General features: G+C 40.9%; 1 protein-coding gene across 6 annotated transcripts in view; it reads right to left on the reverse strand.

The window, feature by feature from the left end:
• Positions 1-5,586, reverse strand: part of TMEM241 (transmembrane protein 241) — a 114,266-nt gene extending 108,680 nt beyond the window's left edge. For 5 of the 6 annotated variants that reach the window (XR_006209889.1, XM_007075988.2, XM_042962144.1 and 2 more), the window contains exons 1-2: positions 5,458-5,586; positions 274-320 (exon numbers count right to left, since the gene is read on the reverse strand). Coding sequence is in view for 5 of the 6 variants with exons in the window: in XM_007075988.2 (XP_007076050.1) it covers positions 274-320; positions 5,458-5,529 (119 nt within the window). In the remaining variant the exon portion in view is untranslated. Of the gene's footprint in view, positions 1-273; positions 321-3,580; positions 3,753-5,457 lie in introns of those variants that run through there. The other variant, XM_042962145.1, reaches the window with a different exon arrangement.
• Positions 5,587-14,437: the final 8,851 nt, after the last annotated feature.

A 14,437-nucleotide genomic window follows, 5' to 3' on the forward strand; every position in this document is an offset into this window, starting at 1 on the left:
ACCCAAATTTCTTATATAGGAATCTATTCCAGAGAAATAGCTAGAAATTTGACAAACTTGGATACAAAAATATGTCTGACAACACTATTTTTATACCCCCAAAATGGGACACAATTTAATGCCCACTAATAGAAGGGCTAAATAAATTACAGTATGTCTATTTGATAAAAAAAAAAAAATCTATGTAGTCATTAAAAATATTTTAAGGAACATTTAATGATGCTGGTTGGACATGCCCCACATATGTGTACAAAGAGCATAAAAGATACTCACCCTTGGAATAATGTAGGGTAGGTAAATTTCAAGACAGATAGGACATACTGAAAAACAAAGAGCAGATTAATGGACATTTTCAAATTATGGAGAATCGCTAGACTGTATAATCAAAGAAATCCCTATTGAAGAAATATAAGTATACTCTAGTTTCAAAAAGGCATTTACCCTTCCCCCCAAAATCATACATGGGAAAAAAAAAAAAAAAAGACCTTCTAAGTCATACTAAAAAGAGCGAGTCTTTTTTCCCCAGGGTCGCCAGAAACCTAACCACCTCTTGGTGGGGAAATAGAACTGGTATCGTCAGCAAATTGGGCCGCACAGCAGCTGGGTCTGGTGCTGTGGATGTCCAACAACTCAGTATCTTCCCAGGCCTCAGGGGAAGTCATGTTGGAACTGCAGTAATTCAAGAAAACCGGACAAACCCCTGGACGCACTCTCTTTTCTCAGGGTACCCCCTTTATCTACTGTCCAATTTACCTCAAAATCCAACCCCCTTCTTTGATTCTCTTCAAGCAAGAACTGCATCCTAGTGTTTATTTCCTTTGTTTTCCTTCCATTTGGGGGCATTTGGCTTTTGCATTCTAAAGGTACTTTTTTTGTTTTTTGTTTTTAAACTAATACTGCTTAGGCATCATACCTTTCCCTGTGCTTTAGCGTTTTAAGGATTTTTTTTTTTAAACCAACTTGGCTAAGGTCAACAACTTGTTTTTCTATTATGTCTTTTATAACACTTTATGAAATGGGACTGTGTTTTGTCTTTCTGGATATCTTTTCCTATTTTTCCTACCATTGAGCACTAAGACTTTTTGTAAAGTTTAAAAACCATTAAAGGCTCTAGGCAAGGACTCTACTGATTCTTCACATGATGTAAAAATAGAGTGGACTGGTGTTGGGCAAATTTACATACCTATTTTTTTCCCATGGATTAACCTATACATAGGCCTCCTAGTGTGACCTCCTAAATGTCACAATTACAGCTAACTGCCTGTGCTCTGTATTTACTTGAAATGGACCTTCAGGGCCCCTGGGTGGGTCAGTCGGTTGGGTGTCCAGGACTTTGGCTCCAGTCACCATCTCACAGCTTGTGAGTTCAAGCCCCTTGTTGGGTGCCCCGCGTCGGGCTCTGTGCTGATGGTTCAGAGCCTGGTGATGCTTTGGATTCTGTGTCTCCCTCTCTCTGTGCCCCTCCCCCGCTCACACTCTGTCTCTGTCTGTCTCTCTCTCTCTCTCAAAAATAAATAATAAGACATTAAAAAAAAAAACTTAAAAAAAAATGGACCTTCTTCTTCTCTGAAGTCTGTTTATTCACATAGGTCAATAGGCTCCTTCCCACTTTCCCCTGATATTTTCATTCTAAAACAGAGAAAGGATGAACAAGTGAGCATCTGGGCCATGTGCTCTATCATCCTAAACAACCCTCTTGAAGACAGCAAATATTTATTTAGTTTAGTGTATGCTGGGCTTTGTCCTACATCCTGGGGGGAGACAAAATGCTGAAGCTCTTACCTGACCTTGCTAAAGAAGAGTGACAACAGTGAAAAGTGAAATCTCTGACAAATGCAATCTAAGTCCTAATATTCATTCTTTAGCAGTTCCTCAGGCCACTGAAAAGTGTTGCTCAGAGCAAAAGGCTATTCAGTGGAACAGCAGTGAGCACTTCTCATGGAAAAAGAAGGAGCAATTTGGGAGTCTTTGAAAGGAAAACAGATGTGGACATTGTCCCCAGGCTGAAAGCTTAATAGCTGTGAGGGGAAGAAGGGCTGGTGGCTGCCTGGGCCCTAAGCCTGGTTACTGCCAGGACCTCCCACAGGCTGGAGGAACACCTCAGACACGAGGTCAGGAGAGCCAAAACACTTGCTGTTCAAACTAAAATCAACCGTTCTTTTAACACTAGAAGGGCTGGGCCTAAAATAGACAAGAGTTTTTTCAATGAATTTTCTTTTCTGCAAATACAGAGGGAAATAGTTAGAGGAGAAAACTACCCTGAGAAACAGGAAAATTAAAAAACTAGCATGGGGCGCCTGGGTGGCTCAGTTGGTTAAGCATCTGACTTTGTCTCAGGTCATGATCTCATGGTTTGTGGGTTCAAGCCCTGCATCGGGCTCTCTGCTGTCAGCGCAGAGCCTGCTTTGGATCTTCTGCCTCCCTCTCTCTCTGCCCCTCCCCTGGTTGCTTTCTCCCTCTCTCTCTCCCTCTCTCCGCCCCCCTCTCTCTCTCTCAAAAGTAAATAAACATTAAAAAAATAGCAAAGAGTCTTCTAAAAACTGGAAGAGTGGATCCTATCTCTAAACACAAAATAATGCTCACTAATTCAAAAGAAAAATCATTTCGCAGAGATTATATGCTGGGGGGCTCACTGCACAGTTCCCTTCTCACTTGGCCCCTATTTGGTCCAAGCCAACCTGTTATGGCTGCCAGAAAGAAGCACGACTGTCCTATTTGAAACAATGGCATCATCTAAGAGTTACAGAGTCCCTACCATAATCCCATTATGAAGGACTACCTCTCCCACCCCTACCTGGGCCTCACATCTGCCTGCTGCTACTCTTGACTCCATTTCTTTCCCCTTTGTACAGTCTCCTCCCCTCCCGTTCCCTCTGCTTTCTGCTGTTACTCTTCTGCTTTTGATTTGCTCCAACACTCCCAAGAGCCCTAAACCAAAGCGCTCCAAACCATCACGGAAAATGGAAAAGGATTTGTTGTTTAAGTTCTGAGGGTCCTTGGAAATCTACAATTTTTATTACTCGGATTAGATATTCCTAGAGACAGGACAGTTTGGCTTCTTTTTCTCTAGCACCTTGAAGCATGATGCACATGGAAGGTAATCCATCTTTATAGCATTGACTATAAAATGGTGAGGGACCCTAATAAATATAACAATAATGCCACAGATGCCAATGTGCATCCAGAGGAGGTATAAATTTCTGTGAACTAAGTGTTATCTGCCTGCTGGATTGTTTTGCTTAGATACTCTGTTTTTTAACCAATGCCCGCCTGGCTCATGGGTTTTCATGAAAGACTTGTCACTCTTCTCCGTCTGATGATTATATAGAAATAAAAGGAAGGTCATTTTGTTTTTAAGTGAAATATTATCAATATGTTCATCAGGTTAACTAAACAAATTAGAATAGTTGAATGAAAAGGCCAGGATTTCACAAATTCACATATTCTAGAAAAGGTGCTAAAATAAATCTTTTAGTTTAGCTTCCTGTGAGGAAGAAACAAATCTGTTAAAAGCTAATTACTGGGTCACCCCATATGCAAAAGATTGTCTTTCCTTCCTTCTAGAGTAATTACCACTTACCTTATTTACCATGATATTGGGCACTTGGCCAGTCAACTCAGTAACTCAATTAATCATTTTGATTAATCCTCAGAACGACTTTTTGAAAAGGACTTGTTAATCCTATCTTAAAGTTAAAAAACTTAGCTTTAGAGAAATTTAAGTCCCAAAGACCAAGCTAAGTGGAGCCAGGATACAAACCCATCACTGTCTCCCAGGAAGGCAGTATTAATGGATCTTCAAAGGCCCATCACCAAAACTAAAAATCAACTGGACGGGAGGAAGGATTCTGACAGGGTTCTGGTGCATCATCTGAGTATTCTGAAGACAGTCCTCACGTTAAGAGAGAAGGTATAAGGAAATGCTATTGGTTAACAGTCCTTTTCCAGAGAGCAAGAGGGCTTTGGGTTTTGAGGGGGATGGGCAGGGGAGACCCTACAATGGGGGAAGGTGGTCCTGGGCCTGGTATCCCCCACTTTGTCTTGGTGTCCAGCCAACCTCTATGACAAGAGGGGATGCCCCACCCTAGCCCTCAAAAGTCTAACATTTCCCTGTATGGTCCTAATCCAAGGCCAGCTTCTCCCTCCTAACAAAATAAAAACATGGCACCACTGCTTTTCTGGATTTTCATAAAAAACAGTTTCATGACATTACTTTAAAGAAAATTAACTTTATAAATATTTTATTTTCAAAAATAATTCCACAAAAAACTCTTGAATATAGTGGAAATGTATGGGATGGAGACATAACTTTAAAAGGACTGCCAGGGCGTCTGGGTGGCTTGGTCGGTTAAGCGTCCGACATCGGCTCAGGTCATGATCTCACGGTCCGTGAGTTCGAGCCCCGCGTCAGGCTCTGTGCTGACAGCTCAGAGCCTGGAGCCTGTTTCAGATTCTGTGTCTCCCTCTCTCTCTGCTCCTCCCTGTTCATGTTCTGTCTCTGTCTCAAAAATAAATAAACGTTAAAAAAAAAAAAAGACTGCCAAGGGCACCTGGGTGGCTCAGTCAGTTAAGCCTCTGACTTTGGCTCAGGTCATGATCTCAGGGTTCATAGTTCCAGCTCCACATTGGGCTCTGTCTGTGCTGATGGCTCAGAGCCTAGAGCCTGCTTCAGATTCTGTCTCCCTCTCTCTCTGCCCCTCCTCTGCTCTTGCTGTCTCTCTCTCTCTCTCTCAATAATAAATAAACATTAAAAAAAGATTGGCTATCAGTGGTGTGAGGGGAAGATGGATATGGAAATGGATTGATCTCTTCTGTTTAAAAGCTTGGCTGGGGGGAGGGGGGTGGCTGTCTGGCTCAGTTGGAAAAACTTTGACTTGAGCTCAGGGTAATGAGTTGAGTCCCATGTTGGGTGTAGAGAGTATTAAATAAATAAAACTTTAAAAATAAAAAAAAATTAAAATTAAAAATAAAAACTTCTGGAACCATGTGGGTTTCTAGGGCAGGGGCGTGTTTCAGAAAAAAAGGCAGGATATGTCAGATTTCTTCTACTCTTCCTGCCGCGAAAGAACAAGAGCCAATTGCTTTTTTTCCCTGAAAAGTAGTATGCATAACCCAAAATTAAGTTCCTGGGAATTCACCAGTCAAAAAATTTGGTGACTCCTACTTACGCTCTCTTTCTTTCTCAAAAATAAATAAACATTAAAATAAATAAATTTAATTTTAGAAAATTCGTTGTCCCAGGAAATGTAAAGGATGCTTTACAGGACCGGAAACAGGGCCAGTGCAGTCCAGCAAATCCTATTTCTAAATGAGCATTCCACACAGAGTCGGCTTCCTCTCCACTACCATCAGGAAAAATCAGGTAAAAAGCTGGAGGCTGCATCTGTTCCACGTACGATGTGGGGGGCTCCGATCTCCCACGTGCAATCATCGCCACCCCGCGCCCGCCCCCCTCACCTTGTTCGTGAGGTAAGACGCCAGGTAGCAGGTACAAAAGGTAAGGCCCACCAGGCACCTCCTCACGCACATCGGGCAACCCGCGCCCCTATCCGGGAACCCCGCTGGAGCTCCGCGGCAGCCTCCGGAGCAAGGCCACAGCCGCAGCTGCCAGGACAGCCACGTGGCTCCAAGCTCGGCCAATCCGCGCGGGGACCGCCTCTGGCGCCTGCCTCTTAAAGGGACCCGGCCGCCGCGGGCCCGGCTGCCGCCTTGTGGGCGAGGTCGCTCTCTGCTGTCTTGGGAGGTAGGGAGAGAAAGATCGCCGGGCCGGGGCTGAGATCGACCCCACCGCCTGTGGGGAAAGGGACACTAGTCCCTGTAAAAAAAAGTCGAAAATGGCAGACGAGGGGAAAAAAGCAGTTTACAAAACAGTTCACAACATTGCATCACCGTTTAAAGAAAAATGTTCATAGCTGTCATCTAAACGATGGGACGAACATTGTTTATATGCTTTAATGAATTTGCCCTGTTTTCTACACCGGGTCTGTATTACTTTTGCAAACGACACCAAAAAGTTAATGATAAGTGTTATTTTAAAAGAAGGAAGCCTGAGGAGCTGTAATGAATGTAGTTGTTTTTTGTGCTTTTTTTTTTTTCTCTTTTTTTAAGAGAAGTCATTCCATTGTGTTGAAATTTACATAAAATAAATCCTCCTGAAAGTGGAGTTTCAAGCACAGCCCCTATTCCTAGTATATAGGTTAGAAAATTTACCTAGTTAGGTTTCCGGCAAATAGTAGTAAACATACATGAAACATGTTGATGGACTTTGTCAGGAACTAGAGGTACAAGTGTTCCCCACATGCACACACACAGATATTTAGAAGTACCCTGTACACCAGGAAACCTTCACTTTTTAAAATTTGTATTCCCTGGGGCGTTTGGGTGCCTCAGTCGCTTGAGCCTCCGACTTGGGCTCAGGTCATGAACTCGCGGTTGATGGGTTCCACCCCGCGTGGGGCTCTGTGCTGGCAGCTGGGGGCCTGGAGCCTGCTTCAGGTTCTGTGTCTCTCTCTCCCTCTGTCCCTCCCCCGCTCACACTGTCTCTGTCTCTTGCTCAAAAATAAATAAAATTTAATAATAAAAAAAATTAAAATTTGTATTCCCTGTGTAAAATTGCTTATCAACTATAGTATCCAAGCAAACACCCGATGTATTATCTCTACATAAAAGATAAATAAGAAGTAATTTTCCCCTGACGATATTTTAGGAAACCTATTTCAGAGGTAAATAGTCCTTACAAAGAAAATTTTTGCTCAATAAAATTTCTTTGAAATCAGTAGTTGGTACTACTTGATATTCTCTGAGTACTTTTAGTACATGAACAGGTTCAGGTGGAGCCCTATTATTTTCTAGTTATTACTTAACTTATTTTCTTTGACGGAAGTTGCTTAACAAGCAGGAACAACCAGAACAATAAAAAACCACGCAAATAGAAGCTGACATTTGTAGCAAGAGCGCTGATAGATTTTGCCAGAGCCATTGATTTTTCCAAAGCTGCATTATTCTGTTTCACAAAGCAAACTAAACTAAGATTAGATGAAAATAAAATCATCAGGTCTTATACTGACACACAACAAGCTGCTACATATGAGATTGAGGTTACACCTTCTAAACACAAGAAAAGATATAACCACTTGTATTGTTAATTAACATCTTTGAGACCAAAAGTTTACAGTTATAAATTTTCTTTTTTATAATGGATCCATAAGTGCTCAATAAATGTTTGTTAAATAAGAAAAGACAGGAACTTGGATAAAACAACTCCTCTGGGGGTTTTCCCCAACAAATCTTTTTTAATAATGAATTTTTTTGACAGCTCACATGGGAGAATTCTCAAAGGATGGCAGAAGCAGCAGCATACATTTTTAAACCTAAATCCCACTTTAAAAGTAGACAGAACACGGGGCGCTTGGGTGGCTCAGTCGGTTGAGCGTCCGACTTCAGCTCAGGTCACGATCTCACGGTCCGTGAGTTCGAGCCCCGCGTCGGTCTCTGGGCTGATGGCTCAGAGCCTGGAGCCTGCTTCCGATTCTGTGTCTCCCTCTCTCTCTGCCCCTCCCCCGTTCATGCTCTGTCCCTCTCTGTCTCAAAAATAATAAAATAAACATTAAAAAAAAATTTTAAAGTAGACAGAACATAGGGGCGTCTGGGTGGCTCAGTCGGTTGGGCAGCTGACTTCAACTCAGGTCATGATCTTGCTGCTGGTGAGTTTGAGCCCCTCGTCTGACTCTGTGCTGACAGCTCAGAGCCTGGACCCTGCTTTGGATTCTGTGTCTCCCTCTCTCTCTCTGCCTCTCCACTGCTCAGGCTCTGTGTCTGTCTCTCAAAAAATGAATAAACGTTAAAAAAAAGTTTTTTAAGTAGACAGAACATTAATATTTCTTATGAATGTAGATGCAAAACTTCTCAACAAAACACTAGGAAATGGAATCCAGCAACATGTAAAAGGAGTACATGCCAAGACCCACAGTGATTTTTCCCAGGAATGCAAGATTTGTTTAACATGCAAAAATCAATTCATATAATATACCATATCAGCAGATTAAAGGACAAAAACCACATGATCATCTCAGTAGAAATAGATAAGGCATTGGACAAAATTCAACACCTTTCCATGATTAAAAACACTAAAAAAAACTGGAATAAAAGGGAATTTCCTCAATATGATAAAAGGCATCTGTGATAACCCCACAGCTAGCATACTTGATGGTGAAAGACATTTGCTTTCTTCCCTAAAATCAGGAACAAGACCAGGATGACCATTCTTGCCACTTTTACTTAACATTATATTGGAAGTTCTAGCCAGAACAACAAGGCAAAAAAGTAAAATAGAAGGCAATATCTATTGGGGGAAAAAAACCCCTCTCTCTACCATAGATTTTGAATATAAAAGATTTTGAATATAAAAAAATCCTGGGGCACCTGGCTGGTTCAGTCAGAGGAACATGTGACTCTTGATCTCAGGGTTGTGAGTTTAAGCCCCACCCCATTGGGTGTAGAAATTACTTAAAAATAAAATCTTTAAAAAAAAAAGTCATCAAGGATAGAATGATAAGGTCTAATATACATTTAATATAAGTTTGATTAACAAAGAATATAGAGAATGTGAAAGAGGCACTTTTCACAGAACTAGGATAGAGAATGAATCCTCAGATACAGTAGAGACAATGAATCCTGAGCAAACTACATGAAAAGAAATCCACTTAGCCAATTTTCACGTTCAAATACCATATTTTGATTGTAGCAAAAAACACATGACATAATGCATTATCTTAACCATTTTTATTTTATTTTATTTTTAATTTTTTTTAACGTTTATTTATTTTTGAGATAGAGAGAGACACACAGCATGAACAGGGGAGGGGCAGAGAGAGAGGGAGGCACAGAATTGGAAGCAGGCTCCAGGCTCTGAGCCATCAGCCCAGAGCCCGACGCTGGGCTCGAACTCGCAGACCGCAAGATCGTGACCTGAGCTGAAGTCAGACGCTTAACCGACTGAGCCACCCAGGCACCCCTATCTTAACCATTTTTAAATGCACACTGCAGTAATGTTGAGTATATGCACATTGTTGTGCAACAGATCTCTAGAACTTTGCATCTTGTGAAATCGAAACTCTACCTATTGAACAACTCCTCTTTTCCTGTTCTCCCCCATTCCCTGGCAAACACCATTCTACTTTCTATGTCTTAAAGTTTGACTAATTTAAATTCCTCTTATAAGTAGAATTAAATACATATTTTTAATTAAAGATTACTCTCCTTTTATTTATCCTTATAGTCAGAGTATTATATCAATTTTTAAAATAGTATACAGTAAAGGAAGCAAAACAAAGTATTTGTTATGAAAAAATGGCAATGGGTTCCATAGGGTTCAGAATCATTGAATCCCAACCTAACCCAACTGACCCATATCCATAACACTGCACTCTAGTAACCTTATCTTTTTTTTTTTTTTTTTTTAGATTTTATTTTTAAATAGTCTCTACACCCAACATGGGGCTTGAACCTACAACACCAAGATCAAGAGTTGCATGCTCTACTGACTGAGCCAACCAGGTACTCCAAGTAACCTCACTAAATATACCACAGACTTTTCCTGTCCCATGCCTTGTCTTATACCATTCCTTCCCCTGAAACTAACTTTATAGCTTTCTCCAACCTTCATGCCATAGTTTGGTGGCACCTTCTCCATGCAGCCTTTCCAGATCTCACTAAGCCACAATGAATCCTGAAACGTTCATTTTCTATAGCTGTGATTTGACAAGTAATCATGCACCCTTTTGAGATAGAAGTGTTGTGTTATTTAATGTTGTGTGAATATATTATCTTTCCAACTATATCTTGTAGTTCTTTTTTTCTCCCACAAGACTTCAGAAGTATCGTAGGCAGTTAATAAATATTTGTTGGTTGCCTGAAGCAACTATATGCAAAATAGACTTAACTAGTTTCAACATTAAAGACTAAAGAGTTTTATATCTGCTCTCTTTACTTTTTTATTAATTTGTTTTGGCTAGGCTCCATGCCCAATATGGGGCTTGAACTCACAACCTTGAGATCCAGAGTCACATGTTCTACCAAGTGAGCCAGGCACACACTCCTGTTCTCTTTAGAGACCAAGAATCTGCTGATTCCATGTGTTTAGGCAGTGCAAATTCTGGAATAGCTTTGTCTCTGCTGAGCACCAGTGAGTTTATCAAAAGATGATAGGGAGTAAATCTGGAGCTAAATGCTTTAAACGTTGTGCTTATTCCACTTCACAGAGACATGGCCATTCAAGGACTCATTCTTAAATAACATAGGACTACATGCTGTTGTTAGTAAACCACACTTTTTATAGTAATAGTATTTATAAATGTGGACTGTAAACTTTTTCAATGCTGTACATTTCACCCTATCTTCCTTTTTAAGACGTATACGGTTGGTGGCACTAGGGATATACCTTAAATCATTAAATCATTAAAATTGTTAATCCACAAGCTCTATTCTAATGTGAAACTCCATCCCAAGGGGAAAAAAACTTCCCTTATCCCCACAGCCTGCCTTCTCTAAAACTTGAGTTCCCTCTGAGACTACTCATCTCCGTCTGGTGTCCAGGGCAAGGAATAAGGGTCATCATTCTTTGCTCTCTCCAGAGTAGCCCCCAAAACATTATTCTGCACCAGCCCCCCAGGAAAATGGCTCTCCTCTGGCATCTCTAACCATCTCACTCTGTCGAAGCTTCCTTACCAGCATCATCTACCAACCTCTGGGGTACAATCTGCATGTATTCTAAAGACTCTGGCACCTGCTCATACTCACTGCCCTCCACTCCAAGCCCTGCCATCTTGCTGGATAATTTTAAGGTCCATTTGGATCACCCATCCAATGTCCTGATGTTTTATCCTGTTCCCTTAAGCTTCCCAACCTCATCCTCACCGCTGCTTCTCTGTAGCTTCCTCTGACTCGGGAATAATCTACATCTGCTCTACCTTTAAAACTCTTACATAGCAGGCTTCTCACTCACTCACTCGCTCTTTCTGAGATGAAATTCGTATAACATAAAATAAAGCATTTTAAAGTGTAAAATTCATTGGTATTGAGCAGATTCACAACATTGTATGACTATCACCTATATCGATTTCCAATTTTCTTCACCCCCAAAGAAAACCCTTTACCTATTAAGCAGTCACTCTTAATTTCCCTCTTCTTCTCACCCCACCCCCTGGCAACCACCAATCTGCTTTCTGTCTTTATGGATTTACCTATCCTGGATTTTTCACATAAGTGGAATCATACAATATGTGCCTTTGTCACTGGCTTCTTTCACTTAGCATGACGTTTTCGAGGTTCATCCACATTGTAGCACATATCAGTACTTCATTCCTGAATTAGTTTCCCTGGGCTGCCATAACAAAATACCACAGACTGGGTGGCTTAAACAGTAGAGATTTATTTTCTCAGTGTTCTGGGGGATGGGAGTCCAAGATCAAGGTGCCTACAGGACTGTTTTCCTTTAAAAGCTGCTCTCGGGGGCACCTGGGTGGTTCAGTTGGTTAAGTGTCCTACTTCGGCTCAGGTCATGCATGATCTCTCAGTTCGTGGGTTCAAGCCCCACATCAGGCTGTGTGCTGACAGCTCAGAGCCTGGTGCCTACTTCAGATTCTGTGTCTCCCTCTCTCTCTCTGCCCTCCCTCCCCCACCTATCACATTCTGTGTGTGTGTCTCTCTCTCAAAAATGAATGAACTTTAAAAAGTTTTTTAAAGTCTACTCTCTTTGGCTTATAGATGGCTGGCCTCTTGCTGTCCCTTCATGTGGATGTTCCTCTGTGAGCAGGTGCCCTAGATGTCTCTTTCTTTTCTTATAAGACTACCAGTCATACTGGATTAGGGCCCCACTCTACCACCTTTATTTTAATTTAGTCACCTCTGTGAGACCTTATCTCCATATACTGTTACATCCTGAGATACTGGGGGTTGAGACTTCAATAAGCGAATTTTGGGAGTCATGATTCCATCCATAAAAGTTGCTTTTATGGCTGGGTAATGTTCTATTGAATGTATATACCATATTTTGTTTATCCATTCATCCACTGATGGACATTTGCATTGTTTCCACCCTTTCGCTATTGTGAATAATGGTTCCATGAATATTCAGGTACAAGTATTGTTGAGTACCTGTTTTCAATTCTTTTGGGTATATACCTAGGCGTGGAATTGCTGGATCATATGGTAATGCTATGTTTAACTTATTAAGGAACTGCCAAATTGTTTTCCACAGCAAGGGCATCGTTTTACAGTCCCACCAGCCACATACGAGGGTTCTCCACATCTTTACCAACTCTTGCTATTTAGCCCACTACCTCTTCACTCTTTAGGTCCATTATGGCATTTCTCTCTCTCAATTTCTTCACTCCAACTTCATCAAAATCTCTTGCCCTTGACTCCTTATATTCCCCCTAAAAACGATCTCCTTTTTCATTTCTTTCCAAAGCTAATATAAACCACATAATTCAATATGTGTGACATTGAGCTCCCCAAGTGTCAGTTTTTCAATCTATAAAGTGGGGATAACAATATTCCCCAGGACCATTTTAAGAACCGAATGAGCTAACATGTTTGAAGTGTTTAATTCAACACGTATTAAGCATTCACTAAGCAGTAGCTATGATATTAACTATCAGATTTCTAACTTTACCCCTTACTTTTTTCTCATAAACTCCAGGCTTTCATTGGTCATTTTTTTTTGTTCATTTTTTTTTGTTCATTTTTTTTTAGTGTTTATTTATCTTTGAGAGAAAGAGAGAGAGAGAACAGGGCAGGGGCAGAGAGAGAGGGAGACACAGAATCCAAAGCAGGCTTCAGGCTCTGAATTGTCTGCATAGAGCCCAACCCAGGGCTTGAACTCACAAGCTGTGAGATCATGACCTGAGCTGAAGTCTGACATTTAACCGACTGAGCCACCCAGGTGCCCCTGGTCATTTTCAACTGCATCCATTTAGTTCATTCATTCACAGGTATTTGTTGAGTGCCTATTACATGTCAGGCACCATACTGAGCATTGATTACAGCAGTGAACAAAATAAACGTGACCCTTGCTTTCATGGAGTAAAAGAAAAAAAAGGTAAATAAATGTGTTCTTATACATGTTGATGGCTGCCATGGTTCATAGATAACTGAAGTTTAACGTATCCAAAATTAGCATTATCTTCCCTCTGAACCAGATTTTCAGACACCACCATCCACCCAGTAAACCAATTGAAAAAGCAGAAGTTATTTCAGCTCCTTGAGCTTCAATGAGATGCCTTACCTCCCATTCCACCCCTACCCCTACGTGCACTAGCAACATCAGGCACCGAAGTCCAAGAACAAAATCTTGGAAATAAGATAAAGAGTTGGAATATTCAAGTTGCCTTATAGAAATGAAAAAAAATCTGAAATTAGTCTCAAAGTATTAACCCTCATCATTAATTGCCTGGCAGGTTTTCCAGTCTCCAACCTCACCTCTCCCCAGTCTACCCTTCACACAACTGTCAGAATTATCTTCCTAGTAAGCAAACCTGAAAACATGACTTTCCCCATTTAAAATCTTTTACTGACTATTGTCTAACCTCTGAAGTTCTTGGCATTAAAATCTCTTAGACCGGGCCCTTCCCTGCATTCTCCAACTCAATCTTTTACTTTGTCCCTTTTGAACTGTGGGTTCAAACCATGTCAAACCTCTTGCCTTTTTCCAATGCATGCTGTATACAGTTCCTCTTTGTGTGGAAGCCCCCACTTGCCCTTACAGCCTATCTCAGTGATGGCTGCTTATCTTGCAAGAGTGAACTCAATGTCATTGACCTTAAGGAATCATTCCTGAACATCTAAGTAGATCTGACCTCTTTCCTTTATGTGATCCCTGGGCCCTGCATATACTTCTATCATAGCATTTTTAACACTTAATTGTACTTGTGTTTATGACTTCAAGGTACATGAGGATGGGCACTTATTTTTATTCATATTTGTCACTTCAATGTTAGGTACTAAAGAAAGCACTCACATTTTTTAAAATAAATTATCTAAAACAAATAGCCAGATTCTTAGTTCTAGTTTTGACTTCCAGTCATTTTCTGATATGTCTCCCACATGGCCCCCTTACTGGCACATTTTTGTCACACACTGCATCTCAGTCTTTCTTTCTGATCTACTCTTTTTCCTTTAATCTTTTTCTTTAGAAATTCTTGGCTAATTTAATAGGAAACTCCAATAACTTTTCTTGCTTGATTCTCTCTCCTGTTTCTTTCTTATCCAGAATTGAGGGATCCATTTAATTTTGGTTACATCCATTTTCCCTCAGCTATCTATACCCCAGTCGTAACCCTTTGGACCTTAAGAGGGAATGTAATTTCCACACACATTCACATATATGGGCAACATTTGCCAAGCACAGGTCTGTATCCTATAATTTGGAGTTTTTGAA

Source organism: Panthera tigris, chromosome D3, assembly GCF_018350195.1.
Source record: "Panthera tigris isolate Pti1 chromosome D3, P.tigris_Pti1_mat1.1, whole genome shotgun sequence".
Taxonomy (NCBI): Eukaryota; Metazoa; Chordata; class Mammalia; order Carnivora; family Felidae; genus Panthera; species Panthera tigris.